Source organism: Sorex fumeus, unplaced genomic scaffold, assembly GCF_029834395.1.
Source record: "Sorex fumeus unplaced genomic scaffold, SorFum_2.1 ptg000014l, whole genome shotgun sequence".
NCBI classification, from domain to species: Eukaryota; Metazoa; Chordata; class Mammalia; order Eulipotyphla; family Soricidae; genus Sorex; species Sorex fumeus.
In genome coordinates, this window is record NW_026606071.1 from 9,523,777 (window position 1) to 9,540,913 (window position 17,137).

At 33.9% G+C, this 17,137-nt stretch overlaps 1 protein-coding gene across 1 annotated transcript in view; it reads right to left on the reverse strand.

Moving 5' to 3' along the window:
* Window positions 1-17,137, reverse strand: part of TMEFF2 (transmembrane protein with EGF like and two follistatin like domains 2) — a 289,942-nt gene that overhangs the window by 259,149 nt on the left and 13,656 nt on the right. The window contains exon 4 of the mRNA XM_056111636.1: window positions 13,689-13,715. Coding sequence (XP_055967611.1) covers window positions 13,689-13,715 — 27 coding nt within the window. The remainder of the gene's footprint in view (window positions 1-13,688; window positions 13,716-17,137) is intronic.

The window sequence follows — 17,137 nt, forward strand, 5'->3', positions numbered from 1 at the left end:
TCCAGCCCCTGAGCTGGCAATTTTAAAAGACAAAAGGCATATAAAAAGTTCTTAAATTAAATACATTACTATTTTGCAAGAGATGTTCACATTTGTAAGGAAATTTACATTTGTGAGAATATCTCCCTCACTATATAGAAACAAAAGGTATGAATAATTCTGTCTCATATCAAGGCAGCATAGCAATGGCATCATTTACCCATTATTTTAACTGTTTTTCCTAGTAATCTAAATATGAACTTCTACATTTCCTAATGTCCTTTGATATTAGCTAAATAATTGTTTAAGGTGATAGGTTATTCTTATGGATTACTCCTTTTTTCCCATATGTACAAGAATTATAAATTATTGTAGAATGTTTATTGCACTAGAATTTATAATGGTGGAGGAGAAGTTATTTCCCATCCCAATTAGAATTATGAAACTCTAGACCTGAATCTTGTTTTACTTTCCAGATTTTGGAAATATTTTTATGCCATTCTGTGCATCTTTAATCCCTGGACTAATTGTCAAATCTTTCCTTAAGTACTGTCAAAATTTTTGCAAACTTCTCCCTTCTCTTTGCCTTTAAGACAACTTAGAAGAACTCAAGCTAGGAAAAGCTAAATATACTGGCCTGAAGCCTGTAATTGGAGAGTAAAACAACCTCTTCCTTGGAGAAGTCCCTTTGTTACATTCTTCTACCTCTGTGTGAGCTGAAATGGAACTTCAAAACTCTTTTCTATCTCTGATATTTTATAACTATAATTCTATAACTGGTTAGTGCTATTCAGTGGAGAATGTATATGGGTGCTCTTCACTTCCTGCTTTCCTATCATACCAAAAAACATAACATTGATTTGGTTTGCCCACCATTTTCTGTACATGCAATGTATATTCACTTATATTCTTTAATTACACTTGTTCAATGTACTCTCTCAAAGATAGTTTTGCTTTCCTGGAAAAATTATTCAAATATGTATAAGTTGTTATACCACCCTATATCTCTGGATGTAAAAGCAGATCCTCACTGCCTCTCTTCAAAGAATGATCTCCAGTCTATGGTTGTAGATATCCTTCACAGTTGAAGTCAGCTTCATACCCATGTATCTCTTTTCTATTCAATCATTTCTATGCTTTTCCAGATGATATTCCTTCCATCCCTACAGAGAGATGGAAGGGCTATCAGGAGAACTACAGGAGTGACTATCTTGTCGTAAAACAATATGACAATATGCTTCAATATTCTTTACGATTTTTTATTTTGAAACCTATATTTTGAACTGGTATATTTGAATTTGTATAATTTGAAACATTTACTTGAGACCCTCTTATAAAGACTTTCCTTATGATATATTACCTCCCTGCAGAAATCTCCCAAAGATTTCCATTAAGGAAGAAAAGTATTTGTGAAAAGACTGAGAAAGGAGAATAATTGCAAAGTGATGAAATTGAGGTATGTATATAAATCCTCTAAGTTTTAAGCCTGTGGTTTAAGAAACCATAGTTTAAGGTTCAGGAGGAGACTCAATATAATGTAGAATATTCCTCAATATCCATATGCCCTGAAGTGAAAGACGGTTTTAGGGCAATTGTTGGGTGCAGGCAACAAAAGAATGAGGTTGCTGTGATTTTCCAAAGTATACAACCATAGACTTCTAAGTCCTTTAATTTTTATTTTACTTATTTAAGAATTGATGCATGGTCAACTGCTCTTTAAAAGCACTATTTAAACAGGGTTTCTTTACTCCAAGATTACTTTTATTTGGTATTAGTGTTACCAATCACCTTCATGTGTGCAATCTGAGGATTTCGTGGGAGTCTAGATTGTTGAATCGTAAAACCAAAAGGTCTTGGACAAACTGGAATAAGTTGTTACTCTCTGTGTGACTCCTCAAAGGGGGTCAAAATATGCATTTTTCAATCTTATATAACTGGTATCTTGAGACATTCAGGTTACACAGAACATATTTTCAAAAGCGCTGAGGTAGCAAGGGCGTTGTCAGATATCTTACTCAGCAGTAAGGAACAAAGATTTCAACCTTAGTCTTGCCTGGCAATAATCAGAACAATTTTCTTAATGAAACATCCCCTAGAAGCATGCTATATTATTTTAGATAGTGATAAAAGAATTGGGTATTTCTCTCGGATAGGATTGCTTTGCTATATTGTTTTTCCAAACTATCCATGATATTATAAAAATCTTATTTTGTGTGTGAGCATTATCAGAATTATCTCCTTGTCTCAGTTTCCTTTATGAAGGCTTTAAGTGAGATAGAATAGGTACAAGAGTTGTAATACATAGTTGCTGGAAAAAACCTCATTTTTGCATAACTCTTGGTGAATAAATTTCCATGAAATAATACTGGTTGCATATTTAGTTTTTATCTACTGATAATAAAACGCTTTATTCTGAAATCACTTTTGCTAGAGTTTCCAAGACAATTCATTTATGTCACCCTTCTATCTTTACATATTTTATAAGTTAAAAGTTAAAAGTTTCACACTTTTAGGCCATTCAATTAAGAAATTCTTTATATAGTACAAAATCATTTCCAGTTACTTTTCCCCCAAGTAACATGACTTGGTGGTAAAACTAGATTTTATATGGGTTAGTTATCATGATTCCTAAGAAAGCTCTCTGTATTGTTCCCATCAGCCAGTTCAAATGGTTCTATTCTCTGACCAAAGTCATTTTGTATTTTAATTAGCAATTTGGGCATGGACTAGAGCGATAGCACAATGGGTAGGGCATTTGCCCTGCATGTGGACAACCCGGGTTTGATTCCTCTGTCTCTCTCTCGGAGAGCCCGGCAAGCTACCAAGTGTATCCCACTCACATGGCAGAGCCTGGCAAGCTCCCCATGGCATATTGGATATGCGCAAAACAGTAACAACAAGTCTCACAATGGAGACATTACTGGTGCCTGTTCGAGCAAATCAATGAACAATGGGATGACAGTGCAGTGACAAGTGCAGTACTAATTTGGACATGGAATAAAGTAGTTACATAGGATAAAATTACCTTAATTACTAACAAACTAGAATCTTAAAATAACTTCAACTTCTTTCTCTGCACACCACATTTAGAAATGAACTGAATCACAAGTGAAAAAGTGGATAAACTGGTAGCAGATGAACTAACTAGACTTAAAAAATAAAGGACATGCAATGAAATAGTTAAGATTATAGAGAAATTTTTACTAGGTTTCTATTTAATTCCTCTGGTCTTATTCAGAGACTACAAGGTAAGTGTATACTAATTTTGAAGCTGATATAAGTTTATGACTATTACTTGTTTACTTTATTCTTGGCAAAATGGATCATGCTTTTATTTTTTAATTTTTTTGTATTTTGGTCTTCTATAAATAAAAATAATCCTACACTTATTTTAGTATATTATACCCTTAATACTCAACTTACAGAATTACAGACAATTTAAACTATAGCTTATGAATAAAAATATTTCAAAATGCAGGGAGGCTTTCTTACTGTTTTGTTTTTATTGTTAAGGACTTAAATCAGTGGAACAAATATTTTTAAAAGATATTACTAAAATCAGTCTTTTGGAATGCAGAAAAGAGTTTTATACATTTTACAATGCAATTCCACAGTAATTGGTTCCAGGCATATATACAAATATTTTTCCCCCAAAGAATCAGATTGTTAAAACAAAATAGAATCAATGAGAGCTATTTAGTCCACTAAGGGGTTTGAGAGAAATCTTACTGTATAAAATGATTCCTAATAATGTCTTAGAAGAGAGGGAGATTTAAAGAAAAATAAGAGGGGTGTTTTTTTTCATTTCTCTCTTTTTTTATTTATTTTTAATTATTTATTTATTTATTTTTAATTTATTTTTTTATTAGTGAAACACCTTGAGGTACAGTTGCGTTTTAGGAAGAGCATTAGCAAAGTAAAGAGGCCTGAAAGTTATTGTATTCCAAAGAACTGCTCTCAGTGATAAGGTACACTTGACTAAGTCAGACACAAAGAAGGTCATGGTGAGGATGAAGAAGCAGGCACTAGAACTGGTCTTTGTTTCTTTAATGGGGGAAAACTTTTTCTCATCTATTGTAAAGATGAGAGACAATTATTATTGAGTCATAAGCTAGGGAATATTATGCTCAAGTAAGCATTTTAAATAAATCACTATAACTGTGCAAGTAAAAAAAAAATATTATGAAAGACCAGAAACAGAGAAAACTGTTCGGAAGTTTTTTTCCTCAATGTTATTTATAGGTAAGAGATGACCAGGAACAGAAATGAGAAATTGCTTTAGATCTGGAGATAGGGATCTGAGAACTATTCATAATAGGGAATCCAAAGAGTGTGATTCATAGGATTGGATTAGCTTTCTAACTCTCCCACATTCATTTTAAAGCAGAGTGGGCATAAGGGAGATCCTCCTTCAGGAAAGACCAAGAGGCTTTTCAATCAGTGCCTGAATATATGGTTGGACAACGTAGACCTCAAAAGCAGTCAGGGCGAGATCTTCCAGAATATATCCATTTAATATCATACACAGTTTAAGATGCCGCATAACACTACTACTAATTCCCCCTTTCCTCTCAACCACCAGCTGTGATTCTCTTTAATTATATTTAAAAATAACACCTACTTTCAAAGACAATCACATTCAAGCTGCTATTATGGTTGTCTTTTGCGTAACTGAATAAAATCCTCAAGATTGCAAACTACAACCCTTAAGATTAGATTTCAGATTGCTTCACAAAGCTCAAAAGGTTCAGGAAAGATGACACTATACAGCTCAACAGTCTTTTCACCAAGTTTCCACAGCTTCACTTAAATCAATGTGTCAGAAATTCTACTTGCCAAAGGTCATGTTTTTCTTTTAGTGCTACAATCTCTGGAGAGGGGGAATCAGTGTATCTGGAATGACTCTCACCCTTATTCACTGCTTACAAGACCATGCAAAAAGCCCCAATTTACTGAGGACCAAATATGTACAGAACACATTGATTCTATGCAGATGACATCATAGAAATTGTTTTCCTCTTTAACTATTTTACTAAGTTGATATCTTGTTTGTAGCTTACATAGAAGATAATAGAACAGTAACACAGATTGTCAAACTATAGGCCCGAGAACAAGAACAACAACCGAAAAATAGAAAATATTAAATTTCTACCAAGTAGAAAAAACTAGGACTAGATTGAGTTAAAATAATATAATAATGCAACAGGTGTTCAGAAGCATCAGTCCACCTATTTAAAATCCAGTTAATTCCCCCATTATTCTTCTCAGAGAGAGATCTGTACACAATACTAAAGGATTTTTCAGAACCAGTTTACTGACAGGCACTGGAATAATTCTTTTGCTTGAATAACTGAGCCAAGATGCTAACATTATTTAAACATATTGTTTTCTATTTATTCCTGAGGTTTTTTTTTTAAATCCCAAAGCTATAACAAGTGTGTAATTTACCAGAGAAAACGAAATTGCTCTTTGTTAAGTACACATTGAAAATCATATGCTACGGTAAGTATTATATACTTAGACAGTTAAAAAATATACATTCAAATCCAAATTTCAAACAAATTCAGTGCAATTTGGCATGCACTGCAGCTTGCAGGGAGATTCCTATGCATTGAATAATGTGTGTTAACAAGTGAAATTTTCTGCTGCTTAAAAAAATCAAAATAGGAAAAAGACATCTTAACTAAAAACAATATAAATGGGGCCTCAGAGACTAAAGAGGGTAAAGTGCTCACCTTCCACGTGCCTGACCCAAGTTGAATCTGTGACACAGCCAGGAATAATCCCAGTACACAGAGCCTTGGGCACAGCCAGGTGTGGTCCAAAAACAACATACACACACATTCACATACACACACAAACACACACACACACACATACACAAAAAATAATATGAACGGATGATTGAAAAAGCTAAGATATTTAACAAAGGACCACAGATAACATCTCTGAGATTGGTAGCAGTTAGGATATCTAATATTGACAAGAAATGCAAAGGCAATTTTAAACTTTTTACACTTGTAGGCTGGAACAAGTTTGGGAAAAGAATTCAGAACAATCTATCGGTTGCCAGAGAGACAGTGCAGGTCTTATATGCAGTCAACTTTCATTCAATCTCCAGAAACACACAGTCCTTCAAGTGTGACCAAGTGCTATTTTGGAAAGCTGGAAAGGATATGGCTCTAAAGTCTTTCCCTCCCAGGTGATCACCAACACTGCAGGGCATGAACATCTCTACATTCTTAGGCCCTCATACTAAACCTCTGTTTCTGTTGTCTGGAACTCAATAGTGGAACCCTGGTTCTTCTGAGCACTGTACTCAGGGATCACTCCTGGCAGTGTTGACTGAAAATAAAATCCAGTCCAGCTGTACACACAGCTTATCTGATATACTAACTCTCTGGCCCCACAAATAATTATTCCTAACTCTAAGCATCCTAACATATGTATCAAATTTGCATTCTGACATCAAGTTGAATTGTAGTAAAGTATATCCATCTATTTTAAAAATTATTTCTTAAAAGTTAATATCCATTTAGTAAAACATTTTAGTTATTAGAAACCTGAAGGAAATTATTTGTAAGTACACTAGATCTTTCATATCATGAATTGCTGCTATTTCTTCATTATTGACTCACATGGAAGAAATATGCCTGCCATTATAGTTTTAGTTTTAGAATTACAGCTCTAAGAATAATACTGACTTGAAAATTTTAACACTATTCTTTATCTCACTTTCATTTTCTCTGATAACTTAACTGCCCTTCTCTTTGACTTCCCTTCCCAAATCTGTGACTTAACTTCCCTTCGAGGTGTAAAGCTGACAGCCGCTCCTAAATATTAAGAACTGCGTTTGGAATTGTAGCTTTCTTGTCATTTTATCAGCATCAATACTTTAAGCCATGGACTTTAAAGATTCAAACTTCTATTTAATTATTCAGAGCAAATTGGAGCAAAGAGCAAAAGTAATACAGTTGATTTTAATTTCATTGTAAGTATTTTTTTGGATTTTAAGTTCTGTGTTTTAGTTTACTAAAACCATCTTTCATATAAGGTGACATTAATGTTTACTAATAAATCAATCATCATGGAGACTGACAGTAAAAATGAAGAGGCATCCTTCAATCCCATTTAAAATCTAGAATACAAATCTTCTTCATAATCCAGAGTCAGTTTTATGACCCTGCACACAGTGATTATGATTTTTTCCTAGATATGTTTTATACAAAAAAAAAGATGATTCAAAAAAATTCATAGTATTCATTTCGCATTCCCAAGCAATAGTCACTGAAAATTCAGACAACTATTATTGTACCACAAGAGGATAAAGTTATTTTTATTTTCAGGATGGGAGTCATATATATGTGCAGCAGTAAGGCAGGTAGGAGCCACAAGATAGCAAAGCTTTTTTTCCCCTCCCTTTTTGTTTACTATAATTCTCTCCTTGAATCCTTTTCTTGATCTAGCTTTTTGTATTTTTCCAATTCCATTATCCATTAGATGTTTCTCCTTCATTCCACCTCTATTTCAACACTTGTTGCAATTTTCTTTTTCAAGGGAAGGAGAAAAAAATAAATGAATCCTCACCTATGAAACGCTGCAAGAAGCTTTTAGATAGCTGTAAGCTCATCCCTGGGCTGGCCAGCAGCTCTCAAGTATAAGCCAACCAACTGAAGGATACTTTTTGCTTTCTCCCCACTGGAATTGCCCTGGAGAATCTTAGGCCTTGCATACATGATAGAATTTCTTTATTGAATCAATATTTCAGCAGAAGCTTCTTAGAATTGATGCCTGTCAGACTTTAGCTGTAATGTGAACTCAAGGGAGAAAAACATGGTGAGGCATATTGTGCTTGCCAAACCTGGGCATGACTCTGAGGTGTAAAAGGTACAAATCGAGGTCAGGAAAGACAGTGTGCATAACAAATTAGAAAAGTCCTTACTTGTTTTCTAGAAGAACAGTTTGTGCCATGAAGAGTTAGTTCCTTATTATTTATAGTATATTTAACACCTTATTTCTTTAGGGGATTATTTTTCTTTTGATAATTAGAATCATATTTTTACTATAGGGTGCTGAAGAGAGAGTTTAGATGCAGCCTCCATTACATGTTCCTCATTTATTCCACTTCTATTTCAATACTTGTTGCAATTTTCTTTTTTAAGGGAAGGAGGGAAAGAAATGAATCCCCACCTATGAAACGTTGCAAGAAGCTTTTAGAGGCTCTAAGCTCATTCCTGGGCTGGACACCAGCTCTCAGGTACAGCCTTGAGAATAAAGAACAGTGTCGTAGTCACTTTTATAGCTTTGAAATTCTTGCCACAGGACTCTAGTTTATTAGACTTGTTCAGTTCATTGAACTTCAGAATCTTCCAAGCTACCTTGGAAATGCAGACTTTAAAATTCCCAAGCTTTATTCAATACCATTTTTGAGTTTTAAGCAATCCACACAAATCAGAAATAGCAGTCTAACATATATAATTAAAATGCAAACATTTTTCTTGTTGTTTTAGCCACAGCATATGTGAAGTAAATGACTTACTCATGTCCTTTTTGCAACCACAGCCAGCAGTGCTCAGAGATTACTCCTGATTCTGTGCTCAGGGACCATTTCTGGCAGGTCTCTGATGCAGGGATGAAAGCCATGTAAATCATATGAAAGGTAAACACCTTAGCACCTTATCTGCTGCATTGTCTCCCTGGCCCCCATATATTATCCACATGGGATAATTCTTTATTTAGCAAACACACATCATAACTGGCATTGTATACAAATTTTAGTATAGCTATTATCCTTATGACTAAGATAATTTACTTGAAAAATTATGGACACAAACATGTCAGTTTCTCTCTACATGTGACATTAGTCTATTAAAGAGTACTCAACACTAAATCAGCTGTATTTATACGTCAGATGCATTTTACCTACTGAAATAAAAACTATTCCTGTAGCATCTATACTGTGTACCTTATTAATGTCATATTTTTATAAGCAGTATCATATAACTACATTTACAATAGCATTGTAGCACTGTCGTTCTGTTATTCATCGATTTACTCGAGTGGGCACCAGTAACATCTCCATTGGGAGACTTCTTGTTACTGTTTTTGGCATTTCGAATATGCCACAGGTAGCTTGCCAAGCTCTGTCATGCAGGCGGGATACTCTCAGTAGCTTGCTGGGCTCTCCAAGAGGCACAGAGGAATCAACCCAGGTCAGCCGCATGCATGGAAAATGCCCTACCCGCTGTTATCACTCCAGCCTACGTTTAAGATACTATTTAAAATCAATGTGCATTCCCACAGATCAATAGCAGAAAACTAGTTAAAATTATTTTAATATGGATTTCATTACATTGAATATTTAAAAGGGATATACCCACATTTAATCAACCAAAAATATAAAGATTGTGAGGAAAACATCTATAGGCTGTTTTTCTGATACTAGAGAATGAAAGAAAAGCAGGGGTTAAAAGTTAGCCTTTTACTACCCACACATCGCTAGATTCTGAGAGGCAGCTCCTTTAATATTTTTTTCTTACTGCAGTATTTGTTGCTTAAGGAAGTCTGTGGGTGGATAAGATGTTATTATTCCTCCTACACACACCCGTTTTCTTATTTACGACATTAAATCTCCATGTATCTCTGTACTTTAAACACCAGCCCCTTTATTTCAATGACTTTCGAAAACTCTTTGGAATTTGTTCCACACATTACCTTCCCGGAAGGCACATATAGTTGATTATATTTTAAGCTAAATTTTTTTTCAAGTGTCAATCTATCCAAAAACTCTTTTGATGTTGATGATTTTTTCAACTAAACATTGTTGGATAAAAACCAAATTTTATTAAAGAGCAGGTCTTATGTTCAAAATTAATAATGAAAGTTAGTTTTTTATGTTATGGCGTTTTAGGAAATACTAACTCATCCTATGAACAATAACAGGTTTAACTTGGTTTCAACTAGTTTGATTTTATTTAAAAAAAAACAGTAAATAATGGGGTGAAAATTTGGTTAAAATAAGAAATTATAATTGTGTCCACTAGTAATACAGTATTCTGGAAGATGGCCAATTATGAGTTAAATATACAATAGTGAGAACATATTCTAAAGAGATTAATGAAAACAATCACTAGTTAGAATTGTTGGCAAACAATCATAGGCAATCAAACCAATCACTTTCAATTAAGTGAAAGGAAACTAATTTTGGCTGTTTGCAAATTCATTGCTATTAGGAACTCTGTGAAAGAATAGACAAGTTTATCCTCTATATAGCATAGGAAGATCAGATATATTTTCTTTATAACATAGTGAGTACTTCAGTAGGATTTGTTTCAGTCTAAGCCAGATTTCTATGTTATAGTTATTAAGGCTTTTGGGCATTTTGTAATATAAGAAAGAAAGAAAGAAAGAAAGAAAGAAAGAAAGAAAGAAAGAAAGAAAGAAAGAGGGAGGGAATGAGTGAACAACAATCAGGAAAGAGAGAGAGAGAGAGCAAGCGGTAGGTAGGTAGGGAGGAGCAAGAGAAGGAGAGAGAGAGAGAGATCAAGGCATACACGGGGAGCATAGAGTGGTGGTAGAGAGAGCACTGTGAAGAGAGAGGGAGAAAGAAAAAGAAATAAAAAGAAAGAAAGAGAGGAGAGAAAGAGAGAAATAGAGAGGAAAGAGAGAGAAAGAGAGAGGAAAGAGAGGAAGGAAGGAAGGAAGGAAGGAAGGAAGGAAGGAAGGAAGGAAGGAAGGAAGGAAGGAAGGAAGGAAGGAAGGAAGGACTTTGTGTTTTAAAGTAATAGACCAGGAAAAAAGTTACCCAGTTAAAACAAAATATCAGTCCCTTGTTTTAAAAATGAAGAATTTACTAAGTTAGTAGACAATCATTATCACAACTTTGAGAATAACTTTTCAAAGGACTACCACTCAGAATTAAATTGGATAATATGCTCTTTTCAAGGCAATTATCTCTAAGAAGTTGTTATTTCCTCAAGTTACTGTAAAGCATCTATACATAAAATAAAACATAAAAGGAAAATTAAGTAATAAAATAAAAAGGTGGTTTCCAGCAAAGGTGGCTATAAATGCCATATTTACCAATTAAAATTATTCCTTTTTTATCTTAATATTATTATAACATAACAATGAATAAAAGATTTTAAAGAAATGGGCGTGGGGAAGGGAAAGATGACTTAATTTTTCATTAACATAAAAATATAAATAGTGGGAAATGAAGTCAGTGTCCAAAACATAAACCATATATTATTATTAACAATTTTAAAGACATTTATATCACCATGTTTTACAAAAAGAACAAAGGTGATATACTGTCTTCCAGTTTGTTTTGTTTTTAAAGATGCTAAAAATTAATATCACAGAAAAATTTAGGTAGACTGCATGTGAAATAGTGTGAAATATAGAGATTTCTTTGTAAAAACTACTTTCTGCTAAAACCAATATTTCAAAAGTTTTAAATTTATTATATTACAATGGTAAAATTCTTACTCAAAAAACTTTGTTCTTTTTTAAAAATAATATTAAGGCATAGTTTGTTCTATGCTCTAGACAGAGAGCAGTAAAAAACAAATCACTGTATCACTGTCATCCCGTTGTTCATCGATTTGCTCGAGCAGGTGCCAGTAACGTCTCCATTTGTCACAGCCCTGAGATTTTAGCAAACTCCCCTTACTCATCCTTCCCAACGGTGCCATATTGGAGGCTCTTTCAGGGTTAGGGGAATGAGACCCATTATTGTTACTGTTTTTGGCATATTGAATATGCCACAGGGAGCTTGCCAGGCTCTGCCAGGCTCTGATCAATAGCTCTTTCTTGATTCCATGGGTGGTAGTACATGGCCGTTCTTAGTTGGTGGAGCAATTTGTCTGGTTAATTCCAATAACAAACGAGACTCTGGCATGCTAACTAGTTATGTGACCCCCAAGCGGATGGCATCTCCCAACTTCTTAGAGAGACAAGTCGTGTACAGCCACCCGAGATTGTGCAATAACAGATCTGTGATGCCCTTAGATGTCCAGGGCTGCAGGTGCACTACACTGATTGGCTCAGCATGTGCCTACCCTACACCGGGAGGCGTGGGTACCCGTTGAACCTCATTTGTGATGGGTATCGGGAACTGCAATTAGTACCCATGAACGAGGAATTCCCAGTAAACACAGGTCATAAGCTTGCATTGATTAAAAAACAAATACAATTCAATATCATACAGAGACTGAAAGACAGTCCTGATGATCCCAGTGACCATCAGGAGGCATTGGAAAATGTCTCAAACTCTCTTTTTCTCCCCTCACTCTCTTTTAATCCTAAAGGGGAAAATATGTTCAAATATAGTATCCTAACTGTGTTCTCTAGATACTGCTCATCTGAACTAATCAAGCTCTTCATCATATAAAGCTTTTGGATAAATCTTAACAGTAATGCCTGAAATTGATAATTTATATAGTAGTTATTCCTAAATCCAATTAACTCCATTCTTTTCTGTTATTTAAAAAAATAAAAGTTTGCATTTTAAAGCAAAAATTTACTTGGGATCATAAATTATCATTTTTTCTTAATTTTTTTTTGGGGGGGCACACTCAGAGGTGCTCAGGGCTTACTCCTGGTTCTGTGCTCATCAATCACACTTAGTGGTGACTGGGGGAACTTATGAGGTGCTGTTAAACAGTAGTATCCTCCCTGCTGTAGTATTGCTCCAGTTCCTACAATAATCTATTCTTTTGGGGCCCTAAAGAAGGCATTTTCTGTGGATTTCACATGAGAAAGCATATGGGGAAATTTACAGTGAAGGTTTAATAATTTGGGATAGCAACTACATAGGATCTATTTTAAGGTTCTGCCTTGCTCTTATAGAGTTCCATAACAAGCACAAATAATGAAATTCCACCACATGTTAGTAAAAACAAAAAGATAAATGTCAAAACATTCATATTATTTGATACTTTCATATCAGAATGTTTTAGCTTTCATTTTTAGTTTTCTATAAATGTAGTTCTATAAAAAACAAGCTATGAATTATTACCTGGAAACTGAGGTTAGTATTAGTTATTTTTAATGTCCAATGTCAAAGGTTGGAACAATAGGACAGTGGGTAGGGCATATGCCTTATACTTGGCCGACCTGGGTTTGATCTCTGGTACCCTATACGGTCTCCTGAAACCCACCAAGATTGATCTCTGAGCACAAAGACAGGAGTAATCACAAGATTGATCTCTGAGCACAAAGACAGGAGTAATCACAGAGTATGGCCCACAAACAAACAAACAAACAAACAAAAACCAAACCAACAGCAAAACACAAATAAAATCCAAAGTCTAAAAAATGACTTTCCGGTGAGCTTTTTCTTTCCTGCTACAGATGCTTGGAAGCCCCTGTTATGAAGTTTTGGTGTGCGGGAGATCAAACCTAAAGCCTCACATTAGCAAAGCTTGTGCTCTGACACTGAACCATGTCTCTGACTTGACCTTAAAGGCTCTTTCATAGACACTAACAAATATATAAAGGATGTTCAATAAAAACAGAATTCTTAAGTACGAGTCACAAATATATCAGCTAATTTCATGCAATACACACAATTGCATAATAACAACAATGACATTATCTGTTTTCCCTTTCCTTAGCAAAATATCATTTGCTCATGTAGTTAGAATGGTAAATATCCATAAATAATATTCTTGCAGGCTTTCAGTATATATGAAGAAAACTCCTACCTCCATCTCCAGATCCTGATCCTGCATCTGGTGGAGAAGAAAAAAATAATTTAGTTTGCTTTAGAAGTAGCAAAAGTATTAATGCGTTTTTTGAGTCTACGTTTAGTAGTCTCTTTACTTAATACACTGATATAATTAAGAAAATTATTACTTGAACCAAGAACATATGTCATATAACTTAATTTCTAGAACATAACATAAATTATAATTTTAAACTTTATGAAAATTGGAGTTTACAGCAGAGGTATTTCTTTCATCTAAAAATTTGCTCATACTTTTACTTTTATTGGGATAATTTTAATGATATTAACAAAAATAAATGAAAATCGCATACCATCAACACTTAAAACAGATATGTGACAAAGAATCTCTGATTTAGCTTATATTCTTATAAGGTATATAGGAACAAGTAAAACAAAGACCAAAATTAAAGTGTCTTTATATAATTTTTTTAAGTACTACAATTATGGCTGAATTTCTCTACAACTGAATGTAATACATTTTGAGATTAGTAGAAATATGAGGCTGATATGAGATCAGCAAAAAAAACAGGTTGACATTTTGAAACTTTTTTATTGATTAAGGTAATGTGATTTATAATACTGTTAATAATTCCCATGTCTACAGTCAAATAAAAACCCATCACCAGTGTATCCCCCACACCTCCTACAAGGTTCCCACTGACTCACCTAACCATCCCTCCCTTACTAATTCAATTTTGTGAATCAGTTATTTCACTTTATTGCCTTTGGCCCTTTATTGGTGTACATATTTAAGTTCCCACATATGGAAGCGATCATTTTGTGTATATCCTGATCCTTATGACTACTTCACTCAGCATATCCTCTAGTTCCATCCATGTGGTGGAAAATTGGATGACTTTGTTTTTTCTTAGAGCTGCATAGTATTCCACTGTTTGTATGTGTAACTTCTTGATCCATTCATACATAGTTACACATTTGAGTTGTTTCAATATTCTGGCTATTATACTAAATGCTGCAATGAAAATAAGTGTGTATATATCCTTCTGAATTAATGTGTTTGTGTTTTGGGAATAGATGCCCAAAAAGTTATCACTGGGTCATATGGGATTTCTATTCTTAAGTGAGATCTCTATATTGTTCTTCATAAAAGTTGAACTAGACAGCATTCTGAATGAAAGTTCCTTTCTTACCACAGAGGTTGACTTTTTAACACTGTGATTGAATTGTATGTACCCTAAGTGAGATCACTAGGAAAGCAACAGCTCTTCTGAATTTCTGTTTGTTTTTTTTTAACTCCTTCCTCTCCCCCTTTTAGATCCCTCCCAATAATTTCAGTTGGTTAACACTGACTATTTTTGAATACTTAGTTCCACCAAAACCCAGTTTTTTAGCTGGTGTCAAGAGCACTGAATTTCCGCTTGCTCCCACCTCAGTGCATATTGGTCATCTTCCTTTTGTCTCCTTACTTTTTAAATTCTAAATACACTTGACAACATCTTTTTAATGTTAATAATAGAAAAAATATAATAATAGTTTCTGTCTAATATTTCACATTGAAATATCAAGCTGGGTTCAAGACCTACAACAAATGCCACATTTATAGATTTGTTTGATGCCTTAGGCAGTTAAATGAAACATCATTTCTACTTGTTTGCCTACATGACATTTTATTGGGAAGCATCACATCAAGGCATGGCAGAAAAAAAACCACAGAAGGCTGACAATATGGAAGAATGAATGTTGCCTTGTCATCATGGTTGGCATTAGAACTACCATAAAAAAGCAGTAAGCTTCATTGTCAGCTTTGCTGGAGACATATTAACTAAATTTATATATATATATATAAAATCAGAATGTCAAATCACTAATTGATCACCTGGCTAAAACACATTATAGGGACAGTATAACTTTTCTCAGAGGTAAGATAATTACCAGAGCCACTAGTAATAAATCCCCCTAAAAACATATTATAATCAAATATGATTTTAATCATATGATTTGACTAATATAAAACAAAGACAGATGAATGCGTTTTTCTATAATTAAATATTCCTTGAACTCATAATTCACAGGATCATTTCTCTCTGGTCAGGACAAATATTTGAACAGTCAGTATTTGTCACAACTTCTTTGTGTATACTTTCACAGCTAATATTTCTACTGACTTTATTTTAATTAATTCCAAACCTTAATTCAGTATTACTTACAATTTTTAAGTAAAAAGTAAGTAACACTGAATTGAGAGTCTAAAAAATTTCAGAGTTTAAAAAATAGATTGTACTATTATACCATTAATACATTTAACCTGCATTTTAGTTCATTGTATACATAAAACTTTCCTTTCCAATCTCACAATGCATACATTTATTTGAATCTATATCAATATCATATATTTATTAGTTTCATAGATTATTTATCTGTCTATTCTTATTTCTAATAAATGAAAATATATACAAAATTAAGGATTCCAAACATCAATCATTACTCATTAAATGATATGAAGATTGCTATGCAAACTTCCAAAACTTATTCATCATCTATTCAATTGAGATAGCAATCCTATTAAATTGGGTTATATTTATGATTTGTTATACAATAGTATATGTAGAATGCTTACCATTGTGTCTAGGGCATAATTCAAATTCTCATAAATATCTTGTCTATTATTCTATGTGTGGGCTGGAGCGATAGCACAGCGGGTAGGGCGTTTGCCTTACAAGCGGCCAACATGGCCGACCCGAGTTCGATTCCTCCGCCCCTCTCGGAGAGCCCGGCAAGCTACAGAGAGTATTTGATATGCCAAACACAGTAACAACAAAGTCTCCAATGGAGACGTTACTGGGCCCGCTCGAGCAAATCGATGATCAACGGGAGGGCCTTTACCTTTACCTTTACCTTATTCTATGTGTCTAATAAATATGTGTCATAGAAATATTTCTTAATAGAGGTGGTAATTTGGCTTACAATTCACTTGTTATTGAAAAACATATAGCCTCATCCTTGAGACAATTTTACATATTCAAGTAGCTAGGGAAGAAACAAGGAAAAATTGATAAAAAGTTACTTAATCCATAATATCATTGTGAAATTGTGATGAAGATATTTAATTGTTTCTCTCTGCATATAAATAAGTTTAGCAAACCAGAGGTAAGCAGTCTACGAAAAGCTTTATTAGTGAGATAGAAACACCCAAGAAACCATGCTGTTGGATCACATCTGTGCTTGCAGTCAATATACTTCTTTTTGACATTGAGGCTATTGAGTGTAATGACCAATAGGCAACTACTTTCTGAATAAAAAAATTATAAGTTCAATGAAATAGGTGAAATAAAAGTTATATTCATAGGTATTTTGCTGCCTTTTATGTCTATATATCATAACTAGTTGCCTCTATTCAGTGTCAAACAGCATTAAAGATTAATAAAAAATCTATGAAGAAAAGATGAAAACTATTAGATCGAAAGT